Raw genomic sequence first — 17,409 nt, 5'->3', positions numbered from 1 at the left:
TTTTTGTGAGATTTTCTCCGCTCTGCATTTTACAGGACCTTTCCCACTTTACAGGATTTTACCTGGAAGACTGCTTCTTTGTATAAATGGCAATTTAATAAAGCATTAGGTTCTACATGTGCTTTGTGTATGGATTCATGGTGCCTGACTCAAGCTAAAGTGTCATCCGCAGGGTAAGTAAACAAAGCTTTGATGTAAATGCATATCTTATCTGAACAAATATATGATAGATAGATAGATAGATAATACATGAATCTGACTGAATAATAAAATTCTTGACCGAGTCCCTCTAAACATCATATGCTGATGTTGCTACATTTTTTAAGATCGTAAGAAGATATCTCCTCATGGAAATTGAATTATACAAGACATATTCATAATTTTAGAATAAGACAGATGTCTCTGCAACAAATTGGATTACCGTTCAGATCCTGACTGTAAGCAATATACTGCACTGTATCGTGCTAAGACAGCAACTGATCTTGAGACCCTATAATAAGCCATTAATTGTCTTTAATAAAATTTAAAAAGCAGCTCTGATTTAATCTGTTTCTTGCTCATTTCATTTTTGCTTAAAAAAAAAAAACGAGAATATTATCTTTGAAAATACAGTTTGTAAGATGACAAAAGAAGATAATTTTGGAAGAACATAATGCACTAACTGTAACAATTTTCATTCTTTTACCAAAAATAAAATGAGTATATGTAACATTAACATGACATTAAGTAATGTCATTATTAGGATCTATGCTTAATGTACTGTGTATGTCAACCTTAACAATGAACTACCCTTGCTTGCTCACTTTTGACTTTGCTTGTACATTTAACGTTAAAATGAGTAATTGCAAAAAATGCCTGTAAGAAATCTAGAGCAGTCTGTGCACTCTCCATTTTATTTTAAACAATGTTATCAGGAAGTGTGTTGAGACTAGATGTTATAGAGAAGGGGATGTGTTCTGTACCACTAATACAGTCTCTGTCCTAGGGTAAAAATACTGATCCTCCAGCCAATTACATCATCACATAAATAGTCCTCCTTTACTGGATGCAGGCCTAGGGAGGCACAGAAGAGACGAGTAGAAAAAGCAACAGCCGATGAATCAAATACTTGAAAAGGTAATAAATGCTCTGACTGGGTTCTGTCATTGAGGGTCTGTCTGGAGGATCAAATGAGGACTGTCCAGTGGGAGCATCTGTCAAGTAACATCTATCACTGATAATCTGTGATTGTTACGTGAAGTCTGTCACTGAATGAGGGCTGTGTTATGTTGTAATTATTGTAAAACTGAAATGACTTGTTGATCAAAAAAAATCTTGCTTCCATTACTGAGCAACCCCTAGGCATCTTACAATCTCCATTAGCTGAAAGATCTTCACTAGCCTCAGCTAGCGAAACTAACACACTCCACAAGAGCAGGGTAGAGATTTCTTCATCTGATGAATTATGGAGAGCATTTCATTCATACATTAAAACTCCATTTTCTCAAAACCCATTTTACATTGAGTGAGACACAGGGGAAAAGAAGCGCTGCTGGAGAAAAAGAGAATGTATCCGTCCACAGCTGCCTCAGTCCATTAAACAGCAGTCCACATCTTAAATCATCATTGTGAATTAGTGTTCTATAGCCTGAGAAAGAACTGCAATATAAATAATTGCCGGGCAAAATCACAGCATTGTAGAACATACAGACCTAGCCAAACCCATTTGCACATCACTCATCACTTTCAATAATTTCACCTTTCAATTGTTACAATTTATAACCTCTATACATACAAATAAACTTTGACTTTAGTGAATGGTACAAAAGAAAATTAGTGAGGGATTAGTTGGCATGAATACATTTGGTCTGAGTATGGTAGATTTGAATATTTATTCATAAAGACAAATTTGACACATATCAAAGGTATGTATTATAATATGTGTTGTAATAGTTCAACAAGAACAGGTTTATAACAACATAAGCATTCAAAAAAAGGTGTTACAACTAATTATTGTTAGTGAGGCAATATTTTCTTTGTCCTTGAGCGTGAATGTCTGTGTCCTGATGCGTTTCAACCCGTTGGGCTTCTTCAGAGGAACGTGGGACAGAGTGTGGCTGTTCCGCTCAGAGGCTTCTAGTTTCAATAGGGCCAAAACTCCAGGTTTAAGTTGTATATAGATAACCACCTGGTCACTTTTTACGGAGCTGGTAGAGTGTTGTGCCCTAATATCCAGTAGTGAGCGAGCTCACAAGTTCCAATAGGTACCCAAGTGACAGCTTTTTATAGCCTGCAATAAAGGAAGCCCTGTAAAGATCTCTAATGGCAGGAAATTTCTTACCACAATGCTTAGGTTTACTGGGTGATTCAAATGGTAGGGCGGATTAGAATAAAATGAACTGTATCCAGTGTATAGTGGATGCCACATATACTGAATACTGAACTATCACAATACATATTATTAGAAGCCATCTCTGAGATATGTGTCAAATTTGTCTTTATTATTAAACCGTAATTAAATAGCACCAACATATTACGCAGCGCTGTACATTAAGGAGGGGTTGCAAATGACAGACAGATACAAACAATGAAACCAGAGAAGAGAACCCTGCTCCATTAAGCTTACAATTTTCAAATCAACCACACTCGGACCAAATGTATTTATGCCAACTAATCTCTCACTAAATTTCTGAAACCCATCTTGATTAGAAATTACCCTCCTACCTCTCTATTCCTTAATTCCGGAACTTGGCAAAAACTATCCTGGGGGTCAGTCCTTATTGGACACAATCACACCAACAGTGTAGAAATGGCTTGCCAAGAGCAGACATTGGTTTTTCTTCTCCATCTTTATTAGCCACTGGTACTCGGTAGCAGAGACTTTATTACTGTACTGTTTTTTTTTTTTTTTGTTTTGTTTTTTGTATTGTGAGGTTAACCACCTGAGCGTTACACTGAGGTCTAGATTTCTGTACCAAAAGTGTTCCACTGTTTTTCATGAAATTTTTTTTTAAATTGTAGACCTGTAACTTACAGAAATATGTCCGAACAAGGGTCTAGTACAGGGGTCAGCAACCTTTTGAGTCGGAAGAGTCAAAAATTACAATTTACAAAATTTCAAAGTTTTTAAAGAGCCAAAAAATCCAATCTATTTATTCATATATAAGTAGTGCTTTTCACAACAAATTATATAATATATATATGGCATTATTAGATAATTACTTATTATTTAAGTAAAAAATTAAAACAATTAAACATTTACTTACAACACTAACTTGTACTTCAATAACAAACAATTGAGCAAACAAATTCAATGGCAGCGATGGCTTTGCATGGTTATTCAAGTTGAAACTTTACTAAACAGTGTAACGTGTACTTAAAATAAAAAAAAAATAACATACATTTGAGCAAACAAATTCAATGGGAGCGTTGGCTTTGCATGGTTTTAGAAAGTTTGGATAACATTAGATGACATTTCGTTTTCCTCAGAATTCTGTAATGGTGAAACAGGTACAAACATTTTGATTTTCCATACATTGTTGCTAAACTGCCCACTTTTATATTTTATTGTAGAAATATAGATACCTTTAGGCACAGATTCTATCTCTCAGCCACTATCTATCTCTCAGCCTCGCTTTTTGTGAAGCTGCGGCTCTTTAGTTCAGTCCGTCTGAAGCTATTCTATCTCTCAGCCTGGCTTTTCACTGCACCCCTCCCCCGTGACACTCAACACGCGTTCTCACTGTCTTCAGTCCGTCGGAAGCTGTCGAGTGTCACGGGGGAGGGGTGCAGTGAAAAGCCAGGCTGAGAGATAGAATAGCTTCCGACGGACTGAACTAAAGAGCCGCAGCTTCACATCCAAAGGGCCGCATGTGGCTCGCGAGCCGCAGGTTGCCGACCCCTGGTCTAGTAGATATTATGAATATAAAAAATGTTTGAAACACACAATCGTAAAAAAAAAAAATTACTTTTAATAAAATTAAAGGAAAAACACAAAAATCAGCTTAAACATGACTACATAAACAAATCAAAAATACTGAAAAAGCAATAACTCTGTATATTGTAAAGTACTATATTATTCTAAAACACCTCCCTAGTGTGGCAATTTTTAAAACTTTGATTGTGTATTTATTGGAGTTTGTTTTGATATATTTTGTATTTGATTGGATACGGGAGTTTGTATCCAATCCAGTGCAAAATATGAATTTGAATTTCCAAGTTATTTACTTTTATTTTATTTTTTTGTATTGGATTGGATACGGGAGTTTGTATTCAATCCAATACAAAATGAGCGTTTGAATTTACCAGTTATGTACTTTGTATTAATTTTATAATATTTTTTATTGGATTGGATACACGAGTTTGTATCCAATCCAATACAAAATATGAATTTGAATTTACCAGTTATATACTTTGTATTTATTTTGTATTATTTTGGATTGGATACAGGAGTTTGTATTCAATCCAATACAAAATGAGAGTTTGAATTTACCAATTACACACTTGTATTGAATCCAATACAAAATGAATGAATGAGTTTGAATTTGAATTTCCCGCACACACGCCGGCGTCATCGCGCACGCAGGGAGAAGCCGAGCGGCTTTTTTTTTCTCCGCCGGACGGCTTCTCGTTTCAGAAGGCACCCGGCGCTGGACGGAGAATGACGCGGGACGATCAGCGGGACCAGGTAAGAAGCCGGCCGGCATCTTGTGTTCCGCCGGCCGGCATCTTACCGGTCCCGCTGGAGAGGGAGATCGTCGATCGACGGAGGACGACGCTGGAACACGAACACGACGCTGGATGAGCACAGCGGGACCAGGTAAGTGGGGATTTTAATGTACGGAAAATCTCGGGGTTAACCATTATAGCAATTTTTTTTAGCCCGTACCAAGGTCGGGCTTAACGGTCGGGAGGTTAAGGGGATGAGCACTCTGCAGGACACTATAGAACTTCAGTTTAGTCCATTTATTTGGTCTTACACAGAAGTCAAAACTGCTTCACTTCAGCGGAAACCCAAAACAGCTTACATTAGCAATATGTCTTGCTGGTTGGAGGATTTCAACATTCCTGTCACCTAAAAGGCCAAGGAGAGTGCATGGCACTCACAGATAGCAAAGGATCTATTTTCAAAGTTTTTACTCCAAAATAGCATGGAGTTGCCCAGTGCTGCTGCCTTCAACTTTCCTCCTCACTTTTAAATTGAGCCACAATCCGCTCCTGTCTGGCCATCCTAAAACCTGGCCTGTACTGCGGTGGGATAGGAAGGCCCACAAAGATCATTCTCTCCTATCCCAGAGTCTGGGCCCTGTAAGAAAACATACAAAACAGCCAACATTGGTCACCAAAGAAAACTCCCTGCACTCTTTCAGCAGTAAATAACCTATTTTTGAAGAACCACAGCCTAAAGCTGGGGGAAATATATCTGCCATACAGGACCCATCCCTGGAGTCCTGTACAGTATGTACTACACTTTATCCTAATAAACAAAACTAAAATGCCTTGTGTAAGGTCTCCTGTATTTTTTACTAGCATCACTTTTTAAACTGTTTCAAATTTTTTATGATTTGTTTTAAACTTTTAAATTAAAAATAAACATTTAAAGTGGACCTATAGTTCACCACCAGATATCTGTGAGTTAGTTCACCACCAGATATCTGAGTTGCCTATTGGCGGATGATGCTATCCTTCTTCATCCAGCCAAAATACCTTATGGGTGTGTATCCATTTACCAGCTTAATATTTGACAAGCCCCTCTGTTACTTTAGTCCTGAAAAAAGTGCCCCCTCATTATTTAGGTGATTGATGTTGGACTTTAATTAGAGTGGTAAGAAGTTACATATTCTTACACACACCCTCAATCAGCTCAAGAGAGGGGGGGCTTAATGGTCTCTCATATTTCTGATTTCTACATGACAGCCCAAATTGCACATTTTTTGTATACCATTTCACCTCCAATATGCTGTTGTGGGTGTCTTTTGAAAAGGTTGAAGTATCCTGCCTCGCTATAGATGAGTTGTTGTGGGTTATGTGATGTAAACATATAACATACCTATAATTAAGCATACCTTACAGCTGCAGGATAATCAAAAACTATCTGGAGGCCTCATGTCTCCCCATGCCCCTCTTATGCCCATCTTCCACAATCCATCTTTTCTTCCAGGACAGATGAACTATGTTGTGTTTGGAGCTAATAGATAAAACTTGACGATTGGCATCAGTCAGATTTTTAAAAGAGTGAGATCTTTAGTTTGACGGATCTTTAACATTTGCCAGAGAATCAACAGAAGGAATGAGAACCCCGACTGGTCAAAGCACAGGGAGCAATAAGATAAGAAGTTACAAAATGTGCACATATACATTCACACATACCAAATGTGCATTCAATAAAATGTACAATATATGTATGACTTTTATGAAATATATATATATATATATATATATATATATATATATATATATATATATGTAATAAGCCTGGAGCTTGGCTTTAATTCCTTTGCTAACTGGATATTTTATTATTTTATTTAGCATTGATTTTTTCTTCAGTACTTTTTGTGTACCAATAATCTGAAAATCCATCTAGTACCTCACATTCTAATTCAGAGCAAGAGAGCTTGTGGTTAGGATACATTTATCTGTAGCGTTTGATGTAAACAGACATGCCTTGGCATATGCTCCAATAGCCAACAGATGGCCCCACACCTCTTAAGAACGTCTCTACAATAAAGTACAAAAACATGACATGATAATGAAAGCTTTTTATCATCTCCTAACCGATTTTACAGCACCCTATTTATATTGTAATAAGATGACTTGGTGCAATGTCGTTATGACTTTACACAACAATGACAATAAGAGCATCGTCTATCATTTACCAATAGCAAGAAATGATTCAGCATTCTATTCATAGTTAAAGACTAACAAGACAATTCTAGATTGTTTTCAGTAAGTGCAATACAAGAAGAAATGTAGTTTTAATAACCAAGGTATACTGATTGTTTTTTACTGAATAATGCCTTACCAAATAAATTAACAACCTGTCAAGTTCTTGGTATATTTGGATGATACTAGAAATAACACATTTGTTTACATGAACATTATAAAATATAGATCCACCTATAAATACAGACTCACCATTTAGTGGGTAGGTAGGGACAAGTCTACATTTTTGTATGAAAGAATGCAACCAAAGCACCTTTTGGGGGGTAGGCTTGGAATTGAAAAGTGCCTTATAAAGTGAAGTTCTAAGATTCTGAAAGCAGCAAAGTGATTAGTATTTTCCAGTTTCTGATGCCTAAGTTTTTATCTCACCTAGGACATTGGGCCTGATTTATTAAAGCTCTCAAAAATTAAAGAAGGTACACATTTATCAGTGAACCCGTATGATCCGGCAAACCCAGAATGATTCTGGTCCAGTCTAACAAAGAGCAAATGACTTAAGAAATCCATTCCAGGTTTGCTGGATCACCAGTCTTCTCCTGTCTTGGAGAGCTTCAGACCCATTGTCAGCATGGAATTGATATTTTCTTACTGTGTTGGTTATCCAGGTTTCTCTCAAAGTCCAAAAATATTCTGGTAAGTGAACTCTGGCTTTGGTGTAATGAGTGCAGTAGGGGCATTAGAATATAAGGTCCGGGGGGGGGGGGGGGCAGGGACTTATATGTATGGTTACAGAATACCATTTTAAAAATACACCTAAAATTTTTGTATATTTCTCCTCAAGTAACTAATACACATAATGGTTTATGATGCACTATGCAACAACACCAAATCTTTTTGGCTTATTTAACAAAATTGGTGGACGAGTCAATGCATAAATCAGTAGCCAGTTATAACAGTCTGCATGGTAGAAACATATATTTATTAAGGGCTTTTAAAAGGACATTTCCCCTATGACTGATATACATATTGTATGTCTATAGCAAAACTATTTTTGTGTCTGAAGCACGAATTAGCATGGGTGCATAATACATAAACTATTGCAGGCTCCATCTGGTTAGTAATATATCTTTCATATTAGGCATGTAAATGCAGGCCCTACAAAACAATCCAGTTAGAGTTACATTGTTAAGTAATTTTAGCAAAATCAATTTTGTTCAAGTGGATTATAAGTAGTAAATAGTTTGTGTGTGTACAGTGTCGCTTAAAAAACAAGACTAGATTGTTTTGACGTCAACATTATAGTTGTGGGGGTGAGGAACTGTAGTATTATGCTCAATGTATGACAAATAATAAACATCTGTGTGTTCCATCTTATAGTCCCTTGTGAATAATGTAAATCTCAAGCAAACCAAGCATACAATTCTGGCTAACCACATCTGTATAACTCTTGTTTCAGTTATGTAGCCAGAATGCTGTACACCAAAACCAGGGAAACCTATATGAAACCTATATAGGAAATAAGCCTGTCATTGTTTACTGATCACCTGAATGTTTCTGTCTTCGATCTAGAGGATAAACAAACAAATATCCTTACTGGCCAGGAGCAGGCATGCAACCAACAAAATCACAGCAAGCTAACAAAGGAAGTTAATAAACCAGAACATCAACAAAAACCCAACTAGCACTTTCAAAGATAGGGCTCAGCACAGACAAACTACATACAGAATTACACACAACTACATACAAGAATCTCTCTATGCCACCAGGCAAATGTGCACAAATTTAAAAGCATGTTCATACTGGGGGTTGGTCCACCCTAGCATCTTATACTTAAAGCATACATAAACCCAGAATTTTCATTTTACATAAAAGGGTAGACAACCCTTTAATGTAAAGTAAAATTTCTGTTGTTTTTTGCAACACCCATTTAAAAAAAAAAAAGTGCAGCACCGCCGCCTAGGCGATCGAGAATGAATGGGAGCGCAAAGCCTCCTGGGATACCTACGTCACACATCCCGGAAGGCTCTCGGGTGCTCCTTCTGCGCATGCCCAAGCATCTCGGGCATGTGCACAAGGAGCCTTTTCATAAAAGGGAAAAAATTGCTGATCTCACGCATGTGCAGTGAGATCGGCAAGTTTTTTTCCAACCTACGTCACCTGATCTTGCGCCTGGGTCGGGTGACATAGAAAGAAGAACCCGGAAGATAGCGGCGCCCGAAGACGGATGGCAGAGCCTTCTGAATGGATCGGACTGCCCTGCAGGATTGAAGGTAAGTGGATTTTTTTATGTTTTGGGGGATTTTGAGTTTAGTTCCTCTTTAAGGAAGTTGAAACCAGGGGAAACGGAAAGGACCTTTCTCAGCTTTGATCATGTATAAACTACTGCTGCAAAGACCCATTTACAAAGGTGTACTATAGTAACACGAGTTAACACAACATGCACTGATTCACACTTAACGTGCGTTGGTGAGGTACAGTGTCATTATTTTGACTATCCCCCCGTCACACACGCATCACAAGGCAGTGCAGTACCAAATATGGAGCAGGAACAGTTTTTGTTCCAGTGAATTTGGCAGCCCATTTAAATGAGGAGGCTGCATTATTATATTGTATCTTAACATAGGACCTAAGTGAAAACACTCATAAGTACTCTCCACAACAGATCTCCTTGGTGAGAATAAGCCCTAGGGAGAAAGGTGACGCAGAGGTTCAATGTGCTGAAATGACAAAGTATTTTAAATTATTTTTTTTGTTATTGTTATGTCATATGAATGCATTAAGGCAACGCGGCTGCATTATAATGTGCTGCAATACAAAGAATAAGTGCATGTCTGATATGCTCTTTGTTCATTTGAAAAGACTGACTTAATACAAGGCACGTTTACACATTACATAACAGTAGTTAACATAATAGGATGGGTTTGTGTAATTGATTCTTTACCTATTACACAACTTGACAATTAAATTACAGAACACCCCTTGTTACTGCGGTTTAAAAAAAAAACTAACTTTCTGGTAAACACAGTGAAGATCTGCTGTATTTACTTTTAAAAACAGTGTGGTACATTGGTAATAGCTCAGTCCCATCCCCAACCACAGTGCTTTTATTAAGAATTTTCCTATATGACCACAATGTTTTTCAATTTGAAGAAAGGCCAACACCAACTGTTTAAATTTGAGAAAAGGGCCTGTGTGCACCCACAGCTAAGAAATTGACCAAAATCTTTTAAGTATTTAAATGTCAGGCCAAAACTTATTTCATTAGTTATGGATACAGTAAGGAAGGGTTAGAACCCCAGTCATGTTTATACTAATACCTAGATCTCTGATAGTAATACCTACCCTTATTTCCTCTTTTTCTGACAATGTTTTACTATACAGGAAATGAGGGGAACTAACAGCAACATTGAAAGAAAAAAAAATGCCTTTCCAAAGCATGATAGGTTAGTGCAAGGTTTGTGTCCCTGTAGCAGTTTTTCTCTCACTTCCTGTCTGCTGAAATTGCTGCCAACAGAAGAAGATGTGAGGTTAAATCTCTTTAATGGAGTAGTAAAACCCTAAAAAGAGTTTACATTTTTCTACACTTTATCCATAACTAGAAACCCAGTTTGTGACCTAGCAGTGGCAGCTCCCATATTCAACAAGAACATGTGTTATTAACAAAATATAAAGAATGTCAGTGGTGACCTCCCAAAATACTAGTTGCATGTTATTTCTCTGGCTTTGGGACACTCTGGGTTAGTGGTCAGGCGAAAGTCTGAACTCCAGATCTGCATACTAGCTCCTAGGAACTCAAACTAATGCAGATATAGAATCATTTTTTTTAAGGAAGTTGGTAATGACAGTGTAAATTCTTTTCTTACGACATTTCTAAAGCAAAATAATTAATTGCGTGATATCTGTTTGTATCTTCTTGTTTTGGGCTATGGCTTATGGGGGTGACAAAAATAGAATGATGGAACTTCCACTTTGTAGGAGATAATTTGAGCCTCCAGAAACAAAGCAGGAGTTGTGACGCTATGCTACAAATATGTGGTTCATTACACCACTTCTGTATTTTTCACACACATGAAGAAAAAAACAAACAAACAAAGACAAACAAACTAGCCTTGACACGTCACATACTGTCAGTATTGTGTGTTACAATAAACAATATCAGGAATAATAAATTTGTAGTTTATTTTTCAAAAGCCATTAAAGCACCCCTGCCAGGGAAATAGAAAGAAAAGCTATATATATCTACAGTATATAACAAAGAAATTAGTGTCTGCCATTAAAAAATAATACTGTAACTAAGAAAAACTGAAGTTAGGACTATATTCTTTTTCCACAACAAAATGTATCTTTCATAATTTGATCACAGACTGACATGTATATGAGCTGTATTTAGAACTACATGTTATGACCAGCACATACAGTAAAGTAACGGTGTTCTTAAAATTATAACATGGACATTCAATAGCTCATAACCAAAAAAAAATTAATAAAATAAATCTGTTCTTTCCTTCTAGCAATATTTTTTCTGCCACACCAGTAATACATTGCTCTTAGAAGTCAGTCTTTATGATTGCCTCTGCCTTTGAAGCCTTCTTGATAAGATTTTGGCTGTTCTCTTGTATCTTGTTGGAGTCTTTGACGATTCTAAATGATGCTCTTGTTTCCCTTAAATTTCTTGTAGGAGAACCATATAGTGGTTAAAAAATAAAACAGGCAACAAAGACATGCAAATACAGATGACACTACATAGGTGTTGTAATAACAGGAGCCTTTGTATCTTGCTATGTTGCAAAAAGACTGGTTCTCGATAGCAACAATTATAATGGCCATTGCTGCAATGTGAAAGGCAGTGGACAAAGCATCATAGATAAGGTTGGTTAGGAGCCAGCGTTCACCTCCAAGTAATGGTACAAGATCCTGTTTGTCCAGCACAGTGACAGAATAAAAGATCAGAGTGACCAGCCAAAAGAAGACAAACACAAATAGAGCAAAACGAACAGTGTTATTAAAGTTGCTGGTGGCAATAGCGATCCAAACTGCCGCCCCAGTTGCAAGTTGCAGAAGTCTCACAATACCAGGGAAGCTTCTGAGGAATTCCTTGTTGGCACTGAGTGAACTCCTGGTAGCTTGGCCAGCCATTGCACAGGCTCCAGACATTCTCACAGAGAAAGGGATAAAAGAGATTTTTAATCCAGATTGAAATTATGCAGCACAAACTTCTCTCCAGTATCCAGAAAAGCAGCAGGAAAATAAAATGTTGTTATAAATCTAAACTCTGATCTTCTCTCAAAGCGGATTGTAAAATCACTTTCAGTGCTCCTTTTTTTGTGCTGTAGGGTGTGGGCAGTCCCACCATGTAATCTAATGCCTCTCGTTCTTTTGCTGACATCATCAGCATGCAACTTCCTTTGCTTCAACATCTGGTTGTAAGGATTCTATGCAGATTCCCAGCCTCTCTCTATCTGTAAACTGTTGCACAAAGAGCTGCAACAATGTATTCATGCTGCATATAAACCTAGCTAGGAGTTTAAAATCTAAACTCTGATATGGATAGAGAGCTGAGGATGCAAACATTATCTCAGCTTGGATAAATAAACATGCTGTGAAGATAATATTCACACTGAACCACTGTGCACAACGCAGAACTAGAATAAAGCTTTGCCAGTTACTGGTTATTCATTACACACACTATATACAAAACTATGCAATCTTTCCTAATTCTATGCTCTTGCAAAACAGACATTGGAGTTTAGGCAACAGCCTTTGAAATTATATTCTTCTGTAAACAAATGAATAGCTAGAGAAATTCACAGATGATTATTAATAATACACAGTATTTATATAGTGCCGTCATATTACACAGCGCTGTACAAAGTCCATAGTCATGTCACTAACTGTCCCTCAAAGGGGCTCACAATCTAATGTCCCCTACCATAGTCATATGTCATTAACACAACCTAAGGACAAATTTGGGGGGAAGCGAATTAACCTAATTGCATGTTTTTGGAACAGATGACTAATATGTAACATTCAACAAAGGAAAAAAAAGAGGGAATGCAAAAATAATGCATGAAACATTCATAATTTACTAATGGTGAATAAAAACAGGAATATTCAACTTTTAAAAAAGTAGTTAATGCGGTGGAATTTTTTACTGGATACCCTATTGCTCTATATAATAGAATACAATTCTAATTCCACAATTCACACCAAATGTTTTGCTTGTTTAATGCACACTAAAATAGTTATCATGCAAAAAAAGGTCTGGGAAAAAAAAAAGAAAAACATTTCTGCTTAAAGCAGACTTCAACTCAACTTTTTGGGGCATAGTTATAAAACAGAGAATCTGAACTAGATATTTTTGTACTTCTTCCCTACTTCTTCCCTACTTGTACTTGCTTGAAAACATGTGTTTTATGGTATGTGTAATATTTTAATGGAAATAAATCAGAATCAGTTAGCAAATTGATAAAATCAAAGCTTGGACATCTGCTAAGGGGCTAATGCCAAAATACAATTGGAGTTTGAGGCTATAATATTAAGCTATCATTACATTTTTAACAATAAATAAAAGGGTGGATAACCCTTTTACATAATTGAAAAAATGAAACAAAATGTCAATCCCATGCATACACATTATGATCAAGTAAAGCTGCGTACACACGGCAAATTTTTCTCGGACAGGCGAAGTGCATGTAATATCACTCCGCCTGTGACAGGAGCCGGAACTACAAGGAAAGCATCGGCTTGTGGCTGTGTGTTAGCCTGCTGTGTGTACGCCCGCTGTCTCCCGCTCGGTGAGTACTGTTTTAATTTGTTTGCTTTTATTTTTTTATTTTTCTACTAGGTCTTATTTTCCGGGTAGGTCTTATATTAGGGCAGGTTGGGGGAAAAGTGCTAGGTCTTATTTTCGGGGTAGGTCTTACTTTCGGGGAAACACGGTAGAAGAGATTGTTATTCACAGTAAGGTTATGTACACATGTCAGATGATTCTCGTCTGATAATCGCCTCACGGCTGATGTGAATCTGGCACATGTACAGCGCTTGTCGTTGGTTAATATTGGATCCGTCCTGGCGCATCCATTAACAATGAACCACAAAGGATCGTATCGCAAGTGAAGGGAGGAGAGCGCAGTGGGGTGCTGCCCCGTCGTTCTCCCCTCTCCATAGAGCAGAAAAACTCTGTATGTACAGCGCTCATTCATGCATCTCTCGGCCTTTTGTCGTTGGAAAGGATCGTGAAAGATTCGGCAATTATTATGCATTTGTGTACGCAGTCAAAGTCTGTCATAAAGTGCAACTTATTTCTGCTAAGGCTATTTACAAATAAATATTGCACTACCATATCTTTTATCAAACATAATAGATAACGTAATAGTAAAAAAAAGCCTGCTCCCTGAAAGCGAAGGACAATTACTTTTTGTGTTTAATTCTGCAGCGGTCCATCACATTCCTCCTGAGTAAAAACTGAAGCTGATTGGAGAGCCCAAGCTTTATTTCACCAGGGATGTGTAGGACCACCGCTTCCACACAGGGAACAAGTGTCCTACTTTCCATGCTGGCAAGGAGAAAGCTTTTCTACTTGGGAAGGTTGTGGATACTTTCTGGGAAAAAAAGAAACACCTTTTATTTCATTCAAAGGTCTTAAAGAGCCCTAAATTTCTTAGATCACATCCTTTTTATTATCAAAAATGCATTCATAATTTACTGTAAATAATTATTAAACTATTATTATTACAAAAAAATGCATGAAATAAGTCTTGGATTAATAAAGAAACTGAGAAAAACTTACAGTTGCAACTTGCAAGATATACTGCAAGCACCAGTTCATTTACTCGCAATGGTTAATTCATGTTTTTCTGTTGTGAAAAAGGAAATAACCATGAGCATATTGGTGTGAAATTCATGTCTTGATCTGTGCCAATCATACATTGCTTAAAATATTTTACATCAGTTCAAAAGCTTAAGCTAATATGTATTGGGATTTACTTCTGCACATGCACATACCTCAATGCATAGTTCTGATATGCCAATGTCATGCATTAACATGCGTTGCATTAAGGCAGCCCTTTGCAAAAACGACAATGCACAATGCCAAGCGTTGTGTGTTCTGCTGGCAATGTTTTAGCAGACAGAATATCAGGGGGCAGCTCCAACAGCAACACAGATGTTCATAAAAATACTTCTCTTTAGCAGGAGAAAGTAAGAACCCCTGCAAGGTTTTTATTTCTGCATGTGTTATGTTCCAGTTTTTCCTCCACTTCCTGTCTGGTATACCCGATGAAGAAAAACCCCTCCGCCAGAGCCCCAGATAGCAATTTACAACCTAACAGAGTTCTAATCATTTGATGCTCTATCCAAACCAAGAGAAAAAATGTTTTTAGCTCGACATACAGTTTATTACTTTCTCTGACCGCAGACCTGGCCAACCTTCGTCTTTTCCAGGTGACCTCATATTTTACAGACAGTCCTGATATGGTTGCATGTGTAAAACACAGGAATTGTGTTGTTTGCCGATTGTGTTGTTTGCTATTGCAGACTCGCAGTGAGCTGCAGTGTTCTTCTTTATGTCAATGGAAGAGTTTGGGACAATTTTTTGCACATGGCTGCGGCAGATTGTGCCATGGTTCCTAAAAGAGACTCTGTTTTGGCGACACAATTTAGGATTTGTGCCAGAGCCTTGAGCAAATCTGTTTTAGGTTTAGTTCTCCTGTTCACAAAGCAGCTGTTTGCGGAGTGACCGGGAGCAGAAAACTCCATATTACATGAGTCTGAAAAAGTCCTAAAGTGCAACTAATGTTTTTCTGTTGACAGGCAAGCTTTATTAGGACAGAAGAGACCAGGTTTGTATCTTTTGTTATAGAGCAGTGGTCCCCAACCTTTTGAGGCTTGCAGACCACTAAATGCAGACTCCGGACTGCACATGTGCAGGGAGCCGTGTGTCACTCAAAGGGGAAGAAACTTCCCCCAGAGTGACGTCATGATGCCAGAACCCATTGACTCTCCCATCGCAGGTCGGAGCCAGGGAGAATGGGTGGGTTGTATCCAGAGACAACCCGCTCACGGTCGAGCCTGCGATGTCTCGGGGAGACATGGTCTGCGGCCCTGGCCAGTGCGCCCTCCCAAGCAGGGTCCTTCTCTTGACCACGCTGGGGGTGCACCGGCCAGAGCCGTGCCCACCTGTCAGACGGCCGCAGACCAGGGTTGGGGACTTCTGTTATAGAGGAATATACCTGCCTGTACACTCCTTTAGAGCTTGTTCACACTGCCTTCTGCTAGGTGCCTGTGAAGTGGTGCGGTTATACATACGTCATGTATTATTGTTATTTTTAAAATAGCGCCAACATATGGAACAGCTCATGATCAAAAGCATAGCACATCATCTGTAAAACATGGCGGAGGCAGTGTTATGGCTTGGGCGTGCATTGCTGCCATGGCACTGGGACACTAGTGTTTATCCATGATGTGACACAGGACAGAAGCAGCCGAATGAATTCTGAGGTGTTCAGAGACATACTGTCTGCTCAAATCCAGCTAAATGCAATCACATTGATTGGAAGGCATTTCGTAATACAGATGGACAATGACATTTTATTTTCAGCTTTTTACTTTGCCCAATTACCTTTGAGCCCCTGCAATGAAGTGATTGTGTTACATAAAAAGGCTTTAGTTCCTCACATTTTTATGCAATCTTTTTGTTCAACCCACTGAATTAAAGCTGAAAGTCTGCAGTTCAACTGCATCTGAGTTGTTTCATTTAAAATAATTGTGGTAACGTACAGAACTAAAATTAGAAAAAGGTTCTCTGTCCAAATATTTATGGACCTAACTATATATATATATATCAGTTGTGAACCCAGACATTTTTTCAAGCAGGGTGGGAAGAAATTGTAAGTGGGTGACAGTCCCTGTATTGTGACCCAACACTTCAGTAACCAACCAAAAATATTGAATGTCCACCAAAAAGTGTCGGGTGGTACACCCAGTTAAAAGGGGCTGGGGAGAACACTGTATGTATGTATGTTTATATATATATATATATATATATATATAATGTGTAATGACTGTTATAAATACAATATAACCAAACCTTTTTTTGCCAGTTTGTCACCTGGGGCCATTTACCTACAGATACCACCACATTATTGCTTATACATACTAGATAAAATTATCTGCTTTCGGGTAAAAATCTCCATCATACGGCCAGAATTAAATACCTGACAGAACTGAGGTGAACATCTGAGGTGAAAAGTTGGACCCTGAGGGTGACGTTGAGGGTCTATACGTTGTATACTGTCACACATGAAGTATTATATTATTGTGTTACATAAGCCTGTACAGATACACACCGACAGGCTGGCTATGTCCTCGGGTGACAGGGAAAGGCGGTGACGTCACATCACCTCACAGAACGTCTCCCGCGCGCTCACAGCAGGCGGGAAGATGCTCACTAAACACGCGGCGTCTCGTGACGTCACCAGCTGTAAAGCCGCTTCGCCACGTGGCCTGCCGATTCCACGCCCATGGAGGATTCCTATTGGCTGAGGCGTC

General features: G+C 38.2%; 1 protein-coding gene across 1 annotated transcript; it reads right to left on the bottom strand.

The window, feature by feature from the left end:
• Positions 1-11,021: 11,021 nt before the first annotated feature.
• Positions 11,022-12,435, bottom strand: MARVELD1 (MARVEL domain containing 1). The gene has a single exon (XM_072424144.1). The coding sequence runs from the start codon at positions 12,013-12,015 to the stop codon at positions 11,503-11,505; it is 513 nt and encodes a 170-aa protein (XP_072280245.1). The 5' UTR covers positions 12,016-12,435; the 3' UTR covers positions 11,022-11,502.
• Positions 12,436-17,409: the final 4,974 nt, after the last annotated feature.

Source organism: Pyxicephalus adspersus, chromosome 10 (genome assembly GCF_032062135.1).
Source record: "Pyxicephalus adspersus chromosome 10, UCB_Pads_2.0, whole genome shotgun sequence".
NCBI lineage: Eukaryota > Metazoa > Chordata > Amphibia > Anura > Pyxicephalidae > Pyxicephalus > Pyxicephalus adspersus.
The sequence above is the reverse complement of the archived record's forward strand: the minus strand, read 5'-3'. Positions and strand labels throughout refer to the sequence as shown.

What these genes read in the sequence shown, in the direction of transcription:
- MARVELD1 (XM_072424144.1), bottom strand. Translation starts at nt 12,015, where the DNA reads ATGTCTGGAGCCTGTGCAATGGCTGGCCAAGCTACCAGGAGTTCACTC.